The 17,733-nt window shown below is 49.8% G+C and overlaps 1 protein-coding gene across 5 annotated transcripts in view; it reads right to left on the minus strand.

The window, feature by feature from the left end:
• Window positions 1–5,685: 5,685 nt before the first annotated feature.
• PAX8 (paired box 8) overlaps window positions 5,686–17,733 on the minus strand; it is a 58,640-nt gene continuing 46,592 nt past the window's right edge. For 3 of the 5 annotated variants that reach the window (XM_056125858.1, XM_056125850.1, XM_056125856.1), the window contains exons 10-12: window positions 14,312–14,413; window positions 7,498–7,584; window positions 6,014–6,152 (exon numbers count right to left, since the gene is read on the minus strand). In XM_056125858.1, coding sequence (XP_055981833.1) covers window positions 7,498–7,584; window positions 14,312–14,413 — 189 coding nt within the window. In that variant the 3' untranslated portion in view covers window positions 6,014–6,152. Of the gene's footprint in view, window positions 6,153–7,497; window positions 7,585–14,311; window positions 14,414–17,733 lie in introns of all 5 variants that reach the window. The other 2 variants (XM_056125860.1, XM_056125859.1) reach the window with 1 other exon arrangement.

A 17,733-nucleotide genomic window follows, 5' to 3' on the forward strand; every position in this document is an offset into this window, starting at 1 on the left:
CCCCTCCACCCCCCCACCCCCCAAATAGGTGGAAACTCAGATTCGTCTCTCCCGGGGCCGTGTCAGAACATGTGATCCCTCACATTTAGGTGGTCCCGGGGGGCTGCCACCTGAATGGAACCCTTCACAAAGGACCCCCCCCTCCCAACTTCTACGGCTGGCCGGAGCTTCTCTCATGGCAACCCCAGCTCCCCCTAGACCACTGCTTGGCCTGGAATCTTCCAACAGCCTGGCTTCACTCAGCGAGCTGAGGCAGAACGCAGTGCCCGGGGTGGGCCATGGCACCAGAAACTACCCTGCCCCTTCCCCAAACAGAGACGAGTTCAAATAGGGAGCTAGAGCGTCTGCCTGGTGGAAAGTTACTCCAGAGAAAGAAGGCCTCATACCTGAACCAGTCAGATGAGGACGGCAATACCTTTCCCTGACCCGGGTGACGACTGAGTCACGGCTGGGCCCCAGTCAGACGTTTTTACACATGAGGAAACTGACCCATGGGGAGGTGGCAGGGTGGGGACCTGGGGTCTTTGCAGTGTCACTCACACTCTCCCAGGGGAGGAGAGGGGCCGGGTCACAACAGAGAAATGCCCAGACCCACAGTAGCTCTGAGACTGGCGGGCAGTTCCAACCCCTTCTACCACAAAATGGGGGTGGGGATCACCAGCGGAGGGTCATGAGGCCTTTCTCTTTCTCCTCCATGTCCATGTGTGTGTGGGGAGGGGAGGGGGGTGCTTGCTTGGAAGCACCGGCTGGTCTCTTGCTGGTTCCCTTCTGCCCTGGCTCTGAACCTGGGATCTCGGGACACACTGGCCAGAGAAACCTTTGATGGTACAGTCTGGCCCAAGGGCCTGGGGATTCTCATCTCCCCACAATAATATAATGATGGGAGAGGGGGTTAGGGAGCACCTGGGGTCCTCACTCTGCGGGGGGGGGGCCAGGAGGTCAAAGAAAGGGATGAAAAAGTGTCTGCTGAGGTGGAATGTGTGTCTCTGTCCCTGCTCCTGGGGGCCAGTCCTGGGGCTGGGAGTGAGGCGTGCGACCCCCGCATCCCCACCCAGCCAACACACAGAAGACAAACTCGAGAAAGAGGCACCTGCACCAGGGCACAGCTCTCACTGCCCACGGCCACCTGCCCGGGGTCACCTCCTGAACCTGGGAAGCCAGTGACTATGGCATGCAGGTGGACCCACCCCACCACACACACACACACACACACACACACACACACACACACACACACAGAGGCTGGCTGGGAGGAGGGAAGCTCGTGGGGGGTCGCAGAGGGAGTGGGGGGAGGGTGCTGGCTTCATGCTGGTACTGCTTTGATTTATCCCTAATGAGTTCTCAGCACATGGCTGCTCCCAGCTCACTCCAGGGGCCGGCACGGCCTCCCGCGGGCCCCAGCCCGCCAACTCCAGAGCAGCCGCCACTCGCTCAGAAAGAGCCAATTTCCACACTGCACAGTCTGCTTCACTCACGGGGAAATCACATTTCCCTGGGAGGGCTGCGGGCAGTGCTTCACTCCCCAGCCTGGCCCCCTGCCACCGGGCACAGACTCACAAAGGTTCCCCCACCTCCGCCCCCCAACCTCAGGCCACTCCCGACCCCCTCCCCCGCCCAGGCAGCCCCTTGGCTGCCTCTCTGGAGATGGGGTGCAGCCCCAGGATGCTGCTGAGGCTAAAGGAGGGGGCCCGAGTTCCAGTTTTCTCCAGGCACACAGGCTGGTGGCTCAGGGTGAGGAGAGAGACAGGGGTGAGTAGGGGGGAGCCGTGAGGGCAGTTGCAGGGTATCAGGGAACAGGAGTTGCCCCCACCAGAGCCAAAAAGCAGAGAAGAAAGTAGTGAGACTGTGGCGGGCACACAGCCCCGAGTTGTTGAGAGAGGGTCAAGAGTAGGGTGGGCAGCCCTTTCCACACCCCCTGGACACAAAAGTCCCAAAGGATGGTGAACGGCTTCAGACTGTGCAGAAGAGGATGGGGCAGGGCTTCACCCCCGAGCCTGGCCGCCTGCCACCTGGCACAGATGCACAGAGGTCCACTGCCTCCACCCCCACCCACGGACCACTCCCCACCCCTCCCCCTTTACCCCTGGGCATAAACATCAAGAAGACAGGAAGTTGAAAAAGGAGGGGAGAGGGGAGGAGAGGGAGAGAGGGGGAGGAGAAAGAGAGGGAGGGAGAGAGAGAGCGAGAGAGAGAGAGGGGAGAGATAGAGAGAGAGGGGAGAGATAGAGAGCCTTTGTCAAGGTGCCATTTCCTCTCATGTCACTTAGTGGCACAAGGTCACAAGCATTGGCACAGAGGGTCGCTAGTCTACCCTGCAGGTAGAAGTGGCCCTAGAGGTTGAGGAGGGGTGTGGTGAGGGGGCCCTTAGGAAGGCGAGGCCGCCCAATGGAGGAAACCACACTCAACCCAGCAGTGGTCCGCCCACCTCCATTGGGTGCCGGGGCCCCATGCCAGGTTGTATGTGTGAGAATTCCTTTAGTGGCCCAGTCTGTGGGCACTGTCCCTCCTCACAAAGCAGAGGTCTGAGGGCTGTGCAGAAGCCAGGCTTCATCAGGGATCTGAGACCTCCAATTGACCTCCCGAGTCCTCTCTTCTCTGTGTCTCTGAATGTGAAGTAGAGCTCAGAGCTGAGAGAGATATGGGCGTGGATGAGGGTGAGGAGAGTGGAAGGAAGTGTGGGGGGTCCCAATCCCAGCCAGCCTCCCTCTGTCCAGGACTCAGGCCACTGACCTGGGGAACCCAGACCACCAGTCCCCTCCTTCTTCTCTCACCCCCAAAGGACAAGGTCATCCTAACTTTCCAGATTCTTCTGGCTTAGGTTGCTGGGCAGTAGGAGGGGGTGAAGGCAGACCAGGGAGGGGCAGCTCGGCCGCACTGCTCAGCCTTTCCTCTGTCTCCTCTCGGTCAGCACCGATGTCCCAGCTGCTCAGGTCTGAGGCCTCAACCCAGCCCCTGTTGGACCCAGCGGGGGCAGAACACACAGGACTGCTCAGGGCAGCTCATGCACAGCAGGCAGCAGACCCGGAAGCAGCACTTGAAGGCAGGATCCCCACCCCACAGTTCCCACGATTTCCACACTCACTGTCACTCCAGGCTTTAGCCCCCCCCCCCTTGGGGAGATGAGCTCTGACTCAGGGGCAGGACTGGGGGACCAGGCTGGCCTCAAGCAGCTCCATGTCATAGTGAGAAGCCCACCTGGACCTCTGTGAGCTGAAGGCGTTGTGGGCTCAGGAACAGAGGAAGGGGGGCAGATTGAGGAGACCCCTCCACATGGCAGAGGGGAGCTGTCTCTACGTGTGAGGAGACTGCACGCTCACACCTTGGGACAGCCATTTAGAGGATACTGAACACCACTCCTGCGCCCGCAGAGAAAGGGCCTGTCACACACCTACCTCTGTCTCCCCACACGTCCTAGTTCTCCACCTCACTTCCTGGGCCACCCCGACTTCTGTCAACATTGCCCCCAATTCTGGGATCCCTTGGTTGGATGATGGTGGGATACATGGATGGATGGTGATGGTCAGCACCTACGATTCCCCCCCCCCCCCACCCCAGGGGGCTGTATTTCACCTGCAGTGTCCTGGGATGCTCAGCTCACCTCAGAGAGGGAAAGAGTTGTTCTGAGCCAGGCCAGCCCATGGGGAAAAGCGTGGCCCAAGACTCGTGGTCATTTAGGGGTTGAGGTCGGCCCATGGGCACCAAGCAATCCTAGAGGAGGAGGGTGCTGCTAAGTGCAATAATAAATGTGCAAAAGATCGTTCTGCACGCGTGGGGTACATCCACCTGAAAGTGAGTCTTAGATAGGGGCTTCCTCGAGCCCCAGAACAAGCAGTGGGTCTGTCTGAGGGCACTCGGGAGCCTGGAGGTTATGGGTCACACAGACATGAGTCTGTGATCATGGGATCCATGTGCCCCCTAAGAGAAATTTTGTTCCTGGAAAGTGACCCCAGTCTCAGTCCTTCTCAGGAGGGAGATATGAGGGTTGGGCTTTCTCTGTGGGCCTCCACCCTGCGCCCCTCATGGAAGCATGACAACCCTTCTCTGAGCCCTCCTTTGAGGATGCCTGTCTCTGCCTCTGCCTCTGCCTCTGCCTCGGAAGCCTTGAGTCGCTGAGGGGTTTGGGATGAGCGGCTCCTGCCTCCACCTGCCTCGGGCTCAGAGGGGCCCCACCTAGCTATTAACTAACCTGGGCATGGGGCCAGGGCCAGCTCCTCACTCCAGCTGGTAATAAGTGGAAAGGGCCTGTGTAGACTCCTGACAGCTGCTGGAGCACAGAGCCCCACAAGGTTCTATTTGAGTGTGTTTCCCCTCATGTTCTCGAAAACTCCTTAGAAAGGGGCCGTCCAGGCTCCCTCACCACTCCCGTTACCTCTTCACGGTTCAGTCTAGTCAAATCTTCATGATGAAATGAAAGCAAACAGACCCTCCTCACAGGCCACCAACTCTCCGGGGTGCTGACCACACAGGCATTACTGGTGGTGGTTGGGGGTGGGGGGGAGGTGAGTTTGCGCAATTGGTGTGAGACCAGAAGACTGGATGGAACTTACACCATTTTCCCCCAAGTGCTTCCAAGAGCCAGTTATTTCCATTTTTTTCTGGCTCACAGAGCCTAGGAAAACGTCTTCTTTCTTCCCTCCCCTCACACCAAGCATCCCAGGCTTATGGGCCCTGTTGGTAGTTATGCTGGATCTTTCCTCAGCTCATTTTCTGGCATCCTGTCACTAGCCACAGAACAATCTGGGAGCCGAGGATGAGTTCAGCACTCTCTCTGCTCACTTTACCCTCCCACTTACGCCGAGCTGGAGGAATCAAAGGATGTACATGGCTTGCCTATGGAGGGTAAAGGGGAAAAGCTAAATCAGAGCTTTAGAGCCCATCCAATGGTTGACACCCCCTGCCCCCCACCACCACCCATAAGCCTGCCCCATTGTGAGCTCTTAGGCCACTGGATTATGGGGGAGGAGGCAGTCCTCCTTCCAATTGCAGGAACTTCCTTCCACAGTCAACCTCAGAGCCTGAGACGAAGAGTAATGGTTTATTGAGTCACATGGCAATGGAGGGGTGGTTGTTCTTAAAAAAGAAAGCATCATCAAGGAGCGAAGCCCGACCTAGGAGGGAGACAACTCACTGAAAGGCCAAAGTTTGGGAGGTGGAAAGAGGAATGCTGGACCCACACAAGCTTCATTTACAGTATTTACAGTCAGGCCTTGGAAGGGGGCAGGAGCCACAGGGCCAGAGAGGGAACCTCCATTGCTGGCTTCCAGGCTGCCTCGGGGGTTGCTTCGTTCGCAGTGGGCTGGGGTTGCAGGCAGTACAGTTAGCTTGGTGGGGAAGGGGTGCTTGTTGGGAGAGGGAAGTGGGTCCCAGCGATCTGTCTTGCTCGGTAACCCCCCACCCCCTAGAGCTGGGGATCTTTGGGAATTTTCATTTCCATCTGCTTTAGGCAGAAGAAGGATCTGGGGGTGAGCTGTGGCCACAGCAGTGGTCACAGGAAGATCTGCTGAGCGGAGCTTTTGGTTGGCTAGTGGCCGGGAAGAAGATGCAGGAAGACCAAGCAGGCTGAGTTGAGGTGGACAGTCGAGTCTCAGCTCCAGGGCATGGGTGAACCTCTCAGGGCAGGGGATGGGAGCCTTCCCCTGGGAGGGCTGGAAGTCCTCAGCCCACAGGAGCTAGTGAGTACAGGCCACAGAGCCAGGGAGGTACCCTGGGATATCCCTCTGCTCTTCCGGGGCCCCATTTGCCAACCTACCACCAGCAGCTCCTCAGCTGTTCCCTCTGGTCTCCACACTTCTCCTTCAGTGTCGTCTTGCCCAGAATGGGGCCGCTGCTCCTTCCCAGGGACTCCCCCCCCACCCCCTCCACCTCGTTCAGGAGTCTTGGAGGACAGAGTGGCCTTCTCCAAAGTCATCCTGTCTTTCATGGTTCGTTACACCAACCACACAGGGAGTGTGCCGCAATGTTAGACTTGTGGTTATTTTTCATGTAATAAATAAAGATTCCTTTGTGTGACTCTCTGGGGCCTGTCCCAGGCCAAGTCCTCCCGTGGCTTGGAGGCTCTCACTGTCCCCATGGCAACTACAGATGGTCAAAGGCCGTGGCGGTGGTAGGCGGTGCGCTCGGCCTCGATGTGGAACTGTAATAATATGGGGAACCTGGACACATTGGGAAAAAACAACAACACCACTGGTCAGAAGGGGAAATTGCACCAGAGCCTTCTCTGGCATCTGCTAACCTTTAAGACAGCATGAGTTAATCATTTATCCCTCTAGCCTATCTGATCATCAAAGATTAACTCCTCTCCAGTCTTATTTCCGCCTTCTCCGGCCTCACCTTGGAGTTCCTGGCCAGAATGAGAATGGTTGCTTCGTGCCCTCCACCCCACTCTCCCAGCCCCGCTTCATGACTGATTCGACCTTCAAAAATCCTACTTTGAGGGAAGGGGTGACACAGTTATTACAGTGGGAAGCCCAAGAGCTAAGTATCCCGAGGAGTGTCTCATCCAGCTGTGCCCCAATTGTGCGGTGCCTAAGGAGCTTCCACATAGGGCCCCGGCGATGCCAACCTCAACTGGTCTGGTAGGGTGTGTGTCTGGAGGGAGCCACAGTGAGGTGTTGAGTGCTGGCAGGCTGGACATCTGGGGTGGCTGGCAGATGAGTCCTCACTCTGGCCTGTCTGGATGCTCTTGTCCTTCCTGGCAGCTAAAATGTAGCTTCCGCCTGGACTCATCTGCTGAATCAGCCCGGGTCAACTACCCTCCTGGGCAAGTCTAGAAGGCTGGGGGTAAAGGGGTGGATGGGGCATAGGCCAGGTACCCCGAAACCCTTACTTCTTTCTGATCTGGTTCTTCCTCTGGGCAACACCCATGCTACTGGCAAGATTCACATAAATGGACTCCTAAAAAGTTCCTCTTCCCTACTGGGGGTCCTTGGCGATGAGAGGTCTCTGCCTCTCAGCCCTGGGTGATGCCTACTTCTGAAGTCAATTCTCGAGAGCTGGATAGAGCCAAGGATTTTCCTGTCAGGGATGAGTCATGGGTACTCGTGGGTCATTTGGACAGTTAATATAAGAAATGGGCTAGAATTCCTGCTTCCGGGAAGAAGGTGGGTTTGGGGTGGAGTTGGGAGAGTTCTCCTGCTCTCTGCAGCCATCTGACCTGGAGTCCTAAAGGCAGGAATTTGACCCCTACTCTTCTCTTGAGCATCCCTGTACTCCCTCCTCAGGGTTGAGCCCCAAATCATGCCACAAGGAGAAGACTTGGGTAGCGGGCAAAGAACCATGCAGGTGTCTCTCACTTTTACCTTCTTCCCTCAGACAACAAGACAAGGAAGCCACCTTCCCTATGCCTTCTTGGATTTCCGACAACTCCTCCCCCCACCACCTTCCCCAGTACTCCTTCCCCCAGAGGCCTCCCAGTTTTCAGACAACTTTTGACCCAGACTTTCACCCCCACACCACCCCACACAGCAGAGGGCCTGTATGATCCCCGAGATGACTTACTCAGCAAGCTGGAGTTGGGGAAGCGCCAGGCCTCACCATAGGAGGAGTAGGGGGTATGGCCATAGGCGTTGCCAGAATATTCACTTCCTGTTGGAGGCATACAGGTGAGAGGCTGGTGAGGTGGGCAGCATCCAAGGGGGCTAAGGATGGGGAATGGGATCTATAGGGGAATCCTGGGGTACAGAAAGAGGCAGGACAGGGACAGTGGACACCCAGAAGGCTTCCATCAAGTCTTTTGAGGCCTCTCAGTCCACACGATTTTGGAAAATGGGATCTTAACAGGTGCTGGAGGCACCCCCCCCCCCCCTTGCCCGCCCATCAAGCTCAGTTCTCAAGGGAACCTCAGGAGGCATAAGTTAGTGTGATATAATTTTTCAGATGTAGGAATTGAAGCTTCAGTATCTGCAGAGCTGCACACAGTCGTGTGTGTGTGTGTGTGTGTGTGTGTGTGTGTGTGTGTGTGTGTGTGTAGCTGAAGATCAAGGGTGAAAGAAGAAGACGGAGGAACTCAAACATACTGTCCTCTGGCTTGGGCACCCATGTCCTGGCATTCATCCTCAGGAGTTTTTTTGTCTTACACTAAGTCTGTCCCTTTAAGCAAACCCAGCTCATGAATTTACACACAGTGAATCTGATCACCTCTTTCTAAGAGCTGACTCTTGGCTTACTGGAGGATTCTTTCATCTGAGGAACTCCAGCATTCCCTGAAGCAGCAGCAGCTCACCACAGTGACCCCCCACCCCACCCCCTTCCGTAGCTGGCCTAGCACTCAGAGTTGACCAAGCATGCTGCCCTTTATTCACCCAATGATCCTGTGAGGCCTCTATCAACTCTGCCAGTTGATAGAGGAGGAACTGGGAGGTGGGGGTGGGGGTGGGGGTGGGAATGTGGAGGCAGCATGACTAAGAAGGTGGCTTCAGCTCCCATTGCCTGTAAACCACAGAACTTGACCTTAGGACTCTTAACTCTTAATTCCAGATAATCCCTTCATGCACTTTTGAGACAATTCCCTCCACAAAGTCAGATGTGTGCCAGACTGGAAACAGATGCTTGTTTGCACAGCTCTTCAGAGCCTCAGCCAGTGCTTTCAGCAACTCCTGCCCTCCTGCTCTGAGCGGGGTATGCTGGACACTGCCTGGCTCAGGGGCTGACCTGCCTGGAGCTCCTGTTTTCTGGGAGTGGAACTTTGGACAAGTCACTTAACCTCTCTGAGCCTTTCTGTAAACAGGGGCAAGTTCTTGTCTCTATCTCCAGGGATTTTCTGAGTAGGAGGGATTCGCTAAGATTCATTAAATGCTTATAGCTATGTTTGGCTTACGGGGATCACCCAAGAAATGCCAGGTCTTCTAAATTTCCTAGGAATCAGGTACCCAAATAAAGCTCCACGGAAGCTCAAAATAGTCTGACCAGCTTTTCAGCCTGGGCTAGTGTCAGTAGGGACAGCTTACATGACAGAAAAATAGGTGAAGGAATTTGAAGCAGGAAAAAGGTCCCTAGACCCCTTCCTTGTTGAAAAATTAATAGTGACATTGGACATTCCGTAGGGGTAGTAACTTCACTGAACACAGATCAAGCATAATAAAATATATGCGAAAAAAGGAGGAGAAAAAAGATGGAAGGAGAAGGGTGGGGGGGAATTAAAATATAGATATAAAAGTAAAGGCCCTCCCGTTGATCATCGATTTGCTCGAGCGGGCCCAGTAACGTCTCCATTGGAGACTTTGTTGTTACTGTGTCTGGCATATCGAATACGTCACGGGGAGCTTGCCAGGCTCTGCCGTGCGGGCGAGATACTCTCGATAGCTTGCCGGGCTCTCCGAGAGGGGCGGAGGAATCGAACTCGGGTCGGCCATGTTGGCTGCGTGCAAGGCAGACGCCCTACCCGCTGTGCTATGGCTCTCTCTCTCTCTCTCTCTCTCTCTCTCTCTCTCTCTCTATATATATATATATATATATATATATATATACATAATCCAACCACTAACTTCACAAATGAAGAAGTTGTTATTCAGAAAGGGTGAGACAGCTGCCCAGACCACAGGATCCGCTGGAGACAAAACTAAAGCCCATGGCCTCTAGGTCTCCTAGCAGTCCAGTGTTGTCTTGTAACCCACACATCAAGGATCCTGTACCCTGTTGGTGTTTCCTAGATCTCCCCAGCTTCAGAGCACCTTCAGACGCAGTTGAGTCTATAGGATAGATAGCAGGGACCTCACTCAACCCCACCAGTGCCACACTGCAGCTTTCATGCACTGTAGCACTGTTCTCCCGTTGTTCATTGATTTGCTCAAGAGGGCACCAGTAACGTCTCCATTGTGAGACTTGTTACTGTTTTTGGCAAATTGAATACGTCAGGGGTAGCTTGCCAGGCTTTGCTGTGTGGGCAGGATATTCTCAGTAGCTTGCTGGGCTCTCCTAGAGGGACGGAAGATTCGAACCCAGTGGGCCGCATGCAAGGAAAACTCCCTACCCACTGAGCTATTGTCCCAGACCGAACACGAAAATTAGGAGAAAACTAGAATGTGTTTGGGCCTCTCATTTTGTCACTTACTCAAGCATTGACTCTCACTCATGCCTTACTCATTCACTGAACATTTGTGCTCAATGTGTTTACCAATGACCTTTTTGCTTCAGTCACAAGGAAGTTTACCAAGCACCTTTTTGCTTCAGTCACAAGTCCCAGAGCTCAGGAGGGGTGCAGCCATCTTCCCATCCTCAATTCTGTCAGCTTACAAGTGCAGATAAAACGTGTCTGCACTCAGGAAAGGTCAACCCATCCTTTGTTCTTCATTCCTCTCTACTCACCTTTCCAAGGACTTTGCCCTACAAGTTACCCCCTCTCTTTTATCTGCTTCATTAATCTCACCCTTTCTAATTCATCACTCCTTTCAGCCTACAAACATGTTTTCTGATATCTTCTCTTCTTTGGTTACCAGCCCCATCCTCGGATGCATACAGAGAAGCCTTTACCTTCTATCCTCCTAGTCAAGCCAATGTAGATCTCTTTAAGAACTCTCAAACTCTTTGCCAACTGAGTCAAGCCATCACTCCCTCTCTGCCTTTGTATTTCAGGACACCCAACCACGTGGTTTGCTTCCCGCTGAACTTGCCTACTCATTCACTTTGCTGGTGGTTCCTTCTCTGCGAGAACTCTAAATGCTAAAGAACCTCAGAGTTGATAGGTTATACACATTCTGTGACTTTCCACCCATGTTCTCATTCTAGTGATCTTGCTTAATCCCTTGGTTTTAAGTGACTGATTTGTACAATGGTTGAAATGTATACTCTAAGTCAGCATTCTTCCTTCAAATATCTATCCTGTGACTATTGACTTATTAAATTAGATTCCTAGGAGACACCTCAGTCTTAACATGATTCAACAGAACTCCTATTTCCATCTCCAATACTTTCCACCTTTACTTTTCTGACTGTCCCACAAAGAAACTTGTTACCACCACCTATGCACTTCCCCAAACCCAAGTCAAAGGCATCATTCTTACTTTCTCTGTTTTTGAATATTTTCAGAAAATTCAACAGAAAATTTTGTCAAATCTACTGCCAAAGTATATTATCAGTGTTTCTTTTCTCCTCCTTCATGTCTCCATCCTTAGCCCAAGTCACTTTCATCTCTAGCCTGAAGTACAACAATTGTCATTCCCCTAACCAAGCTCTGATCTTTTTTACTGTCTAAAATCCATTTTTCCACCAGTCTGAGTAGTCTTAAGAATTGACCGGTCATGGGGCCCAAATAATAGTACAAGTGGGTAGGACTCTTGCCTTGCATGCAGCTGACTTGGATTAGAATGCCGGCATCCCATATGGTCCCCTGTGCATTGCCAGGAGTAATTCCTGAGTGCAAAACCAGGAGCAATGCCTGAGCACCACTAGGTGTGGCCCAAAAATAAAGGGGAAAAAAATGACCAGTCACAACCAACATCTCCTCATTTCATAGCGTATTCTCTCCTTAATCTCTGTTCTTCGATACACTCAGCCTCTTTCTGTGTGCAATCATGCTAAACTAGTTCCTGCCTTGGGGCCTTTGCACTTGCTGTTCTTTTGAGCTAGGGATTGTCTGCCCCAATTTACCACTTGGCTGACCAACTTGAGTATTTTCTTAGATTGACCTCCCTTAGTCACCCAATCTAAACTCTTTATCTCTTCTCCCCATGGCTCTTTATTACATCATCCTACTTTATAGTCTTCACAGCACACCACTCTCTGAAATTATCTCCTTTATTATTCATTCTTTTACTGTGCTTCACTCACACAATTAGGTTGTACACTCCATAAATAGAGGTACCTGTCTTGTTTACTGATGTATCCTCAGCATCTAGATAGGGGATATTCAAACCATATTCTGATAAATAAAAAGTGGTGAATGGATAGAAGAATGCCAAGATGGTGGGTGATGGAATAATGGATAGATGAAAGGATGAATGGGTGAATGGATGAAGAGATGGATGGAAGGACAAGGATGAAGGATGGATAAGATGATGTATGTGGAAACATATACATAAAGGTAAATGGATGGATGGATATATCTCTCCAGAGCTCTCAGTTCAGCTTCAGAACTGGAGTGAGGGTGATTAACTGTCTTAATGGTGTAGGAACAACAGCAGTTTGAAGGCAAAACAGAAGATGAATGGACAAGAGAAATCCCTGTCATGGTCCCCTTCCTGTATCACTGTTCTATTACTTGCATATTTACCTCCGATATGGAGTAACAGATGGAACCACAGATTTAAAATTAAAAGAATACAATTGAACGACTCATTCTGCTTTGTATGTTAGAACCCAGAGCTTGCTTTTTTTTTCAGTTTGTTTCCTTATCTCTATAAAGTTAGGATAATATCAGCTACTCAGTCTGATGGTGAGAATAAAACAAGAAATAAAGTTCTATTTCTGAATAATCAGGCACAAAGGAGTGTAATGAATGATCTTTCTTTTTTCCACTTGTGAAGAATGTCATGGACATGCCTTGCTTTGAGTATTTATGATATACCTAAACATAGTAGTTACTCAGTGAAGGTTTGCTGATGTTTATGGATGACACCACCTAGTCAACTAGGAGATTGAAGTCTGGTAAGAAATGCACACACACAAGAAAAATTCTACAAAATCATTCCTAAATGATTCATTTGCACCATGGATTTCTTGAGTACTAGATGATATATTTAAAGAGTACTGCCTTTTCTGAAAACGGATTTGTACATAACTATTGGAAGGAAGCTCATTAACCTTGCATGGCAAGACCTTATCCCTTTTACAATTTGTTGCAATGGATCCTGTAGTCGGCTATTATGTTTTCTTCCCACAACACCCAATCTAGATGAGATCTTTCTGGAACAAACTGGGGGCCTTTGAAGAGAGGCCCAAACTACCTCATGGGTTAGACTCTAGTCCCCAGGAACCCTTTGCCCTGGGCCTGCCTCTGGGGAATGATTCATAATTAAGAGAAAAACTCTGTGCTTTATGTTTCTTCCTCCTCCTCCTTGATGCAGGCAGCAGGGGAAGGTGGAGAGGTTGGAAGGGAGATGGGTGGGAGCGGACTGGAGCCTGGGATTTTGATTGAGAGGCCCCATTATCCACACTCTTAAAAAAATAACCGAATCTTTTCCTTTTTTATCTTGACCAATCTCATTTCACGCTCCAGAAGAGGAAGGGAGGGAGGGAGGGAGTCGGGGCCAGGAGGGAGAGAGGAGTCAGTATTCTGTATTTTCAACGGTGCATTAAGCACATCGCCACGGTAACCAGGCAGCAACAAGTGCCAGCTCAGCAGGTTCCCAAGGAGCAGAGCCTCCTTCCATCCCTCACTTCTCCCTCCCCTGCCTCTGCCCAGGAGAGCCAGCCCACCTGCCTCAGCACAAGGCACCCAGAGTAGGTGGCTGGCAAAGAGTGAGCCCTGCTGGGTGAACACTCCAAGTCTCTGGGTCAGAGTCAGGAAGACTGGCCAGGGCTGTGAAGGTGAGACACTGAGAATTTAGATAGCGCCGAACCCATCCCACCTCACCTCCATTCCAGGACCCTTTAGGCCTCTCTGGACAGTGGAAATTACTTGATTCCTCTCTTTCCAACCTAGGGTCCTTACTATATAATTTCTAAATGGATGAAACTTACCCAAAGAAATTCTCCGGTCTTCTTCACTTATCTAGACCTTGACATCTCAGATTACTGGGTGACAATCATTATTGGAGACAAAGGGACCCAAATGACTGACAGACAGTATTCCAGGACAATCCTTACAATGATGCAATTGTCCTCACTTGCCTTACCTTCAGTAATATTTTGGGACATCTAGACAGTGAGTCCTGACCATACAGAGTTACATGAGTTTGAAGGTCAAGGAGGCTATATATCTCAACTCTCTTCATCATCATTATCATTGTCAACATCATTCCTATTCTTTTTTTTTTTTTTTAGAAAGGTCAACTGAAATTCATCTGAGTTAAATTACTAGAGACAATGGGCAGCTCAAGAACTGGATGAATGTATCTGCTGACTGCTAGAGAGTGCTAGAGGTCAACTGAATCACTGGTGAAAGTGGTAGAGCTTCCATTTAAACATGGTCTGTCATGCCCTTCTCTTTCATGGTGGTGGGGGATGTGGGAGCATCTGGAAAGAAGCAGGTCAAGGTAGGGAGAGTTAAGGAGCCAAGAATGCACTAAACTATCTTCAGGCATTTCTAAGAAAACTCACCCTTTGCTTCATTCTTTGACGCTCTCCATGAAATTTATGCATGGGACATACCCAACTATCTTTTGTCCTCTCTTGACCCTCTTTTCTCCCACACTTCTCCAATGCCTCTCCTCCTTACCTGCCACCATGCCTGCGATGGCCGAAGAGGCATAGCTGCCCTGTCCATTGGTGGGGATGTGGGGTGGGTATCCAGGCAGCGTGGGCCCCACCATTTCTCGCCCTGGAAAAATACAGCAAGGAGTCATCAGTTGACCCACAGTGGCTTCACACGCGTGATGTTTTGCTGCCCTGAGACTCATTAAATCTTCCCTTGTGGCATCCCTGATCTCTCCAAAGCCACTCTCTACACCCATCCTCCTCCTTCCTTCTTCCTGTCTTTTTACCCTCATCCTGTCTTTTACAGAACAGAAGATCCACCAGGCAGTCTGCAGTCCTACACAGTCCCTTGTATGCCAATATTTATACAAATCTTTTTTATCTATAAAATAGTTATGGTATTAGAGGGAGGTAGAGAGCTACATCTTGGGGTTTTTGTTTTTTTTTTTTGCATCCACAGCATTCAACACATCAGTGGGCATAGCAGGATAGCAGGACTAAATATTTTAGAGATTGGAGAGCTAGTACAGCAGGTAAATCATTTTCCTTGTACGTAGCAGATCTGGGTTTGATCCTTGATATCCCACTTGGATCTTCTGAGCCCCATAAAATGATCCCTGAACACAGAGAGAGTAGATAAGCCTTGAACACCACTGGTGTGTGACCTAAATCAAATTTAAAAATTAAATAATAGTAGAGTAAGTAGGGATCTTGCTGTAGCTGACCAAGGTTCAATCCTCTGGGTGTAGAGCATCATCAGATATGATCCCTCAAAATTAAAATTAAATGTATTAGACAAATAAATATATTGAGACCACTAATCTCAGAGCATACATCCTTGTCAGCTCTCATGCTGAGGAAATCAAGAATCAGCCCTTAGAAAGAGATGGCATAGGCATAGCCTACAGGACCTTGCTTGGAGCTTTGAAAAAAACACTGTTGATAAATCACTGCACCTTTCCCACTAGGTTGGAGAAGGCATTTCTGCTCTACAACTGAGTTTCCAGGTAGATACGGATATTTAATCCATTACCATTTCTGTCCTACAAAGAGGATCTAGACTAAGAAATATTTGTTGTTTACATATGACCCCAAACTATATTATCTGTAATTTATACTCCTGGAAAGAATCATTTTTCAGAGCCAGTGAGAATGGTTCATAGGGCTGGAGTGCAATTTTGCATGTGTGAGCCCCAGGTTTGATCTCTGACAACACACGGTCCTTCCCAAGTACTGCTGAGAGTAATCCCCAAAACCACTGGCTATGTACCCCCACTGCCCCCACCCCCATTACACAAAAGAATCATTTTCAGCAAAACTTACGTCCAGCTGTCTTGTCTACTGATAATTTATAGGCAATACCCTAGTATTGGTAATGTGGGGACAGCTGTTGTCAAACCTGCATTCTTCTTGCTCTCTTCCATACCAGAGACTGAAACTTCCCATTTTGGATATATATATATATATATATATATATATATATATATATATATGTAAATGAAGAGAAACTCATCTATATATATATATATATATAGATGAGTTTCTCTTCATTTATCCTTCAAGCCCGTGACCACATCCCTTCACCCATACCCCTTCTCCTAATGTCCCATCTTGCAAGTCCACACCAGAACCTTCCCCAACGAAGGGTTCTTGGCAGAGTGACCATACATCCTGGTCTGCCCAGGCTGTGGCGATTCTCCCTGTGTATTTACTAATAATGCCCATTTTGCTCTCAAAATCCTTACATCTGAGAGATAAGCTTTTGTTCATCCTAGTTCTTGGATGTATATGATATTTACATAGTTCCTAATCCTCCACACTTTTGACATTTGGGGACTGGACCATTCTTTGTAGTGAGGACTATTCTATGCAATGTAGGATGCTCATCAGAATCCCCCCTCTGACCACTACTGCCTATAGAAATTTTCACCCAAGGTGACAACCAAGTCTCCAGATGTTTATATACCCCAAAGGAGCAAAATCACCTTTGCTAACTACTAAGTTAGTAAATGCCCATTTCATGAAATTTCTCTGCCTCTTCCACATTGGTTTTCTTTCCAGGACTCTGTAGGGTTCCTATGAGCCCTTATCAATAACCTTATTGAGTCCATAACCTCTTGGCTTTCCTTATCTAACTTTCCTCCTTATAGTCCTTCATTTCTTGACCCCTTCATCCCTTTTCCTTAACTGGAAATATAATGAGAGAAACTCCATTGAAACGTCTGTACTGGCAGTGCCACAGTGACTAACTTCTTACCTGCCTCTCTGGAGATTTCATAAAGACTCAGGCGTTAAGATAAATGGGATATAGGTTAGGATGGGCATTTGAAGCTAAGTCGGGGGTCCCCAAACCAAAACAGGCCCACTGAGCTTCTGCCCTGTTCCTGGAGGAAAGGGTCCCAGAATCACAGGGCTTAAGTTATCTAGCTTCGGTAATTTATTTTTCAAGTACCTTCATCCTTAGCCTGATCTGTGCGACAAGCCTGTTTCTTCACAGTTAAGATGCACCATATCATGCATCTTATCGCTATTACATGGTGTTATAAGAATGATTCTGAGCCAGGGCTTCATGCTATAGATGGGCACTGAGCAGCACCATGGGTATATTCTATAAATTGTTACATGTCAAGGAAATCCCCACAGAATATTTCCGATTTGAAATAAACCATTAGCATTCATTGTTTAGAGTCACATGAGCATTTGAGAAAGAAGGACCCCTCTCTTTGTTGGACTTTCACTGCCACATCTGCCCATGGCTGGTGCTGTGCTGTAGAGTATAACCAGACACTAACCAGTAGTAGTTAGTGATGCCTGGCACAGGAATGAAGCAAACAAGGGGTTGAGGATTGAAGACATAGAAGAGGAAAGGAATTTTGGACAACAGTGAAATCTGATCTTTCTTTGAAGAAGACTGTGATACTGCCAGCTCTCAGATGCTATCCCTTGGTCCTTGGATGAAGCACTTGACTAGTTAGCTACTGAATCACATGAGCAACACAGAAAAAGACTGTGCAGGCATGGGTATGGAGGATGACAGGTGATTTCATAGGAGAGTAATGCTTGTATGCTTGGGGGATGCAGGGTGGGGAGTGGAAGAGAGAACATAAGAGAGAAGATAGAGTGAGAGACAGAGAGAAAGAGAGTTTTCTAGAATTTTAAATCCAGATCAGATTGTGACTAATGAGTAAATAACTCACACCTCCCACCACCAAATATCATCTACTTGGAAAATGGTAGATGCGTATGGCTAGAAAATGTTCTAAGGCTGCATCTGAGTCCATCGTGGTTGGCACTAGACAGAGGGAGGTCAATCCTAGCTCTCAGGCCAATGGCTTGCTAGAGCTGGCCTAGGAACTTGGAGATTCAGGGATCCCTGAGGTTCCACACCCTGCTGCCTTCATTCTGCTCTTTCCCGATGGCTTCTTGAGCACTGCAGCTCAGTGA

This window comes from Sorex fumeus, unplaced genomic scaffold (assembly GCF_029834395.1).
Source record: "Sorex fumeus unplaced genomic scaffold, SorFum_2.1 ptg000006l, whole genome shotgun sequence".
Classification (NCBI taxonomy): Eukaryota; Metazoa; Chordata; class Mammalia; order Eulipotyphla; family Soricidae; genus Sorex; species Sorex fumeus.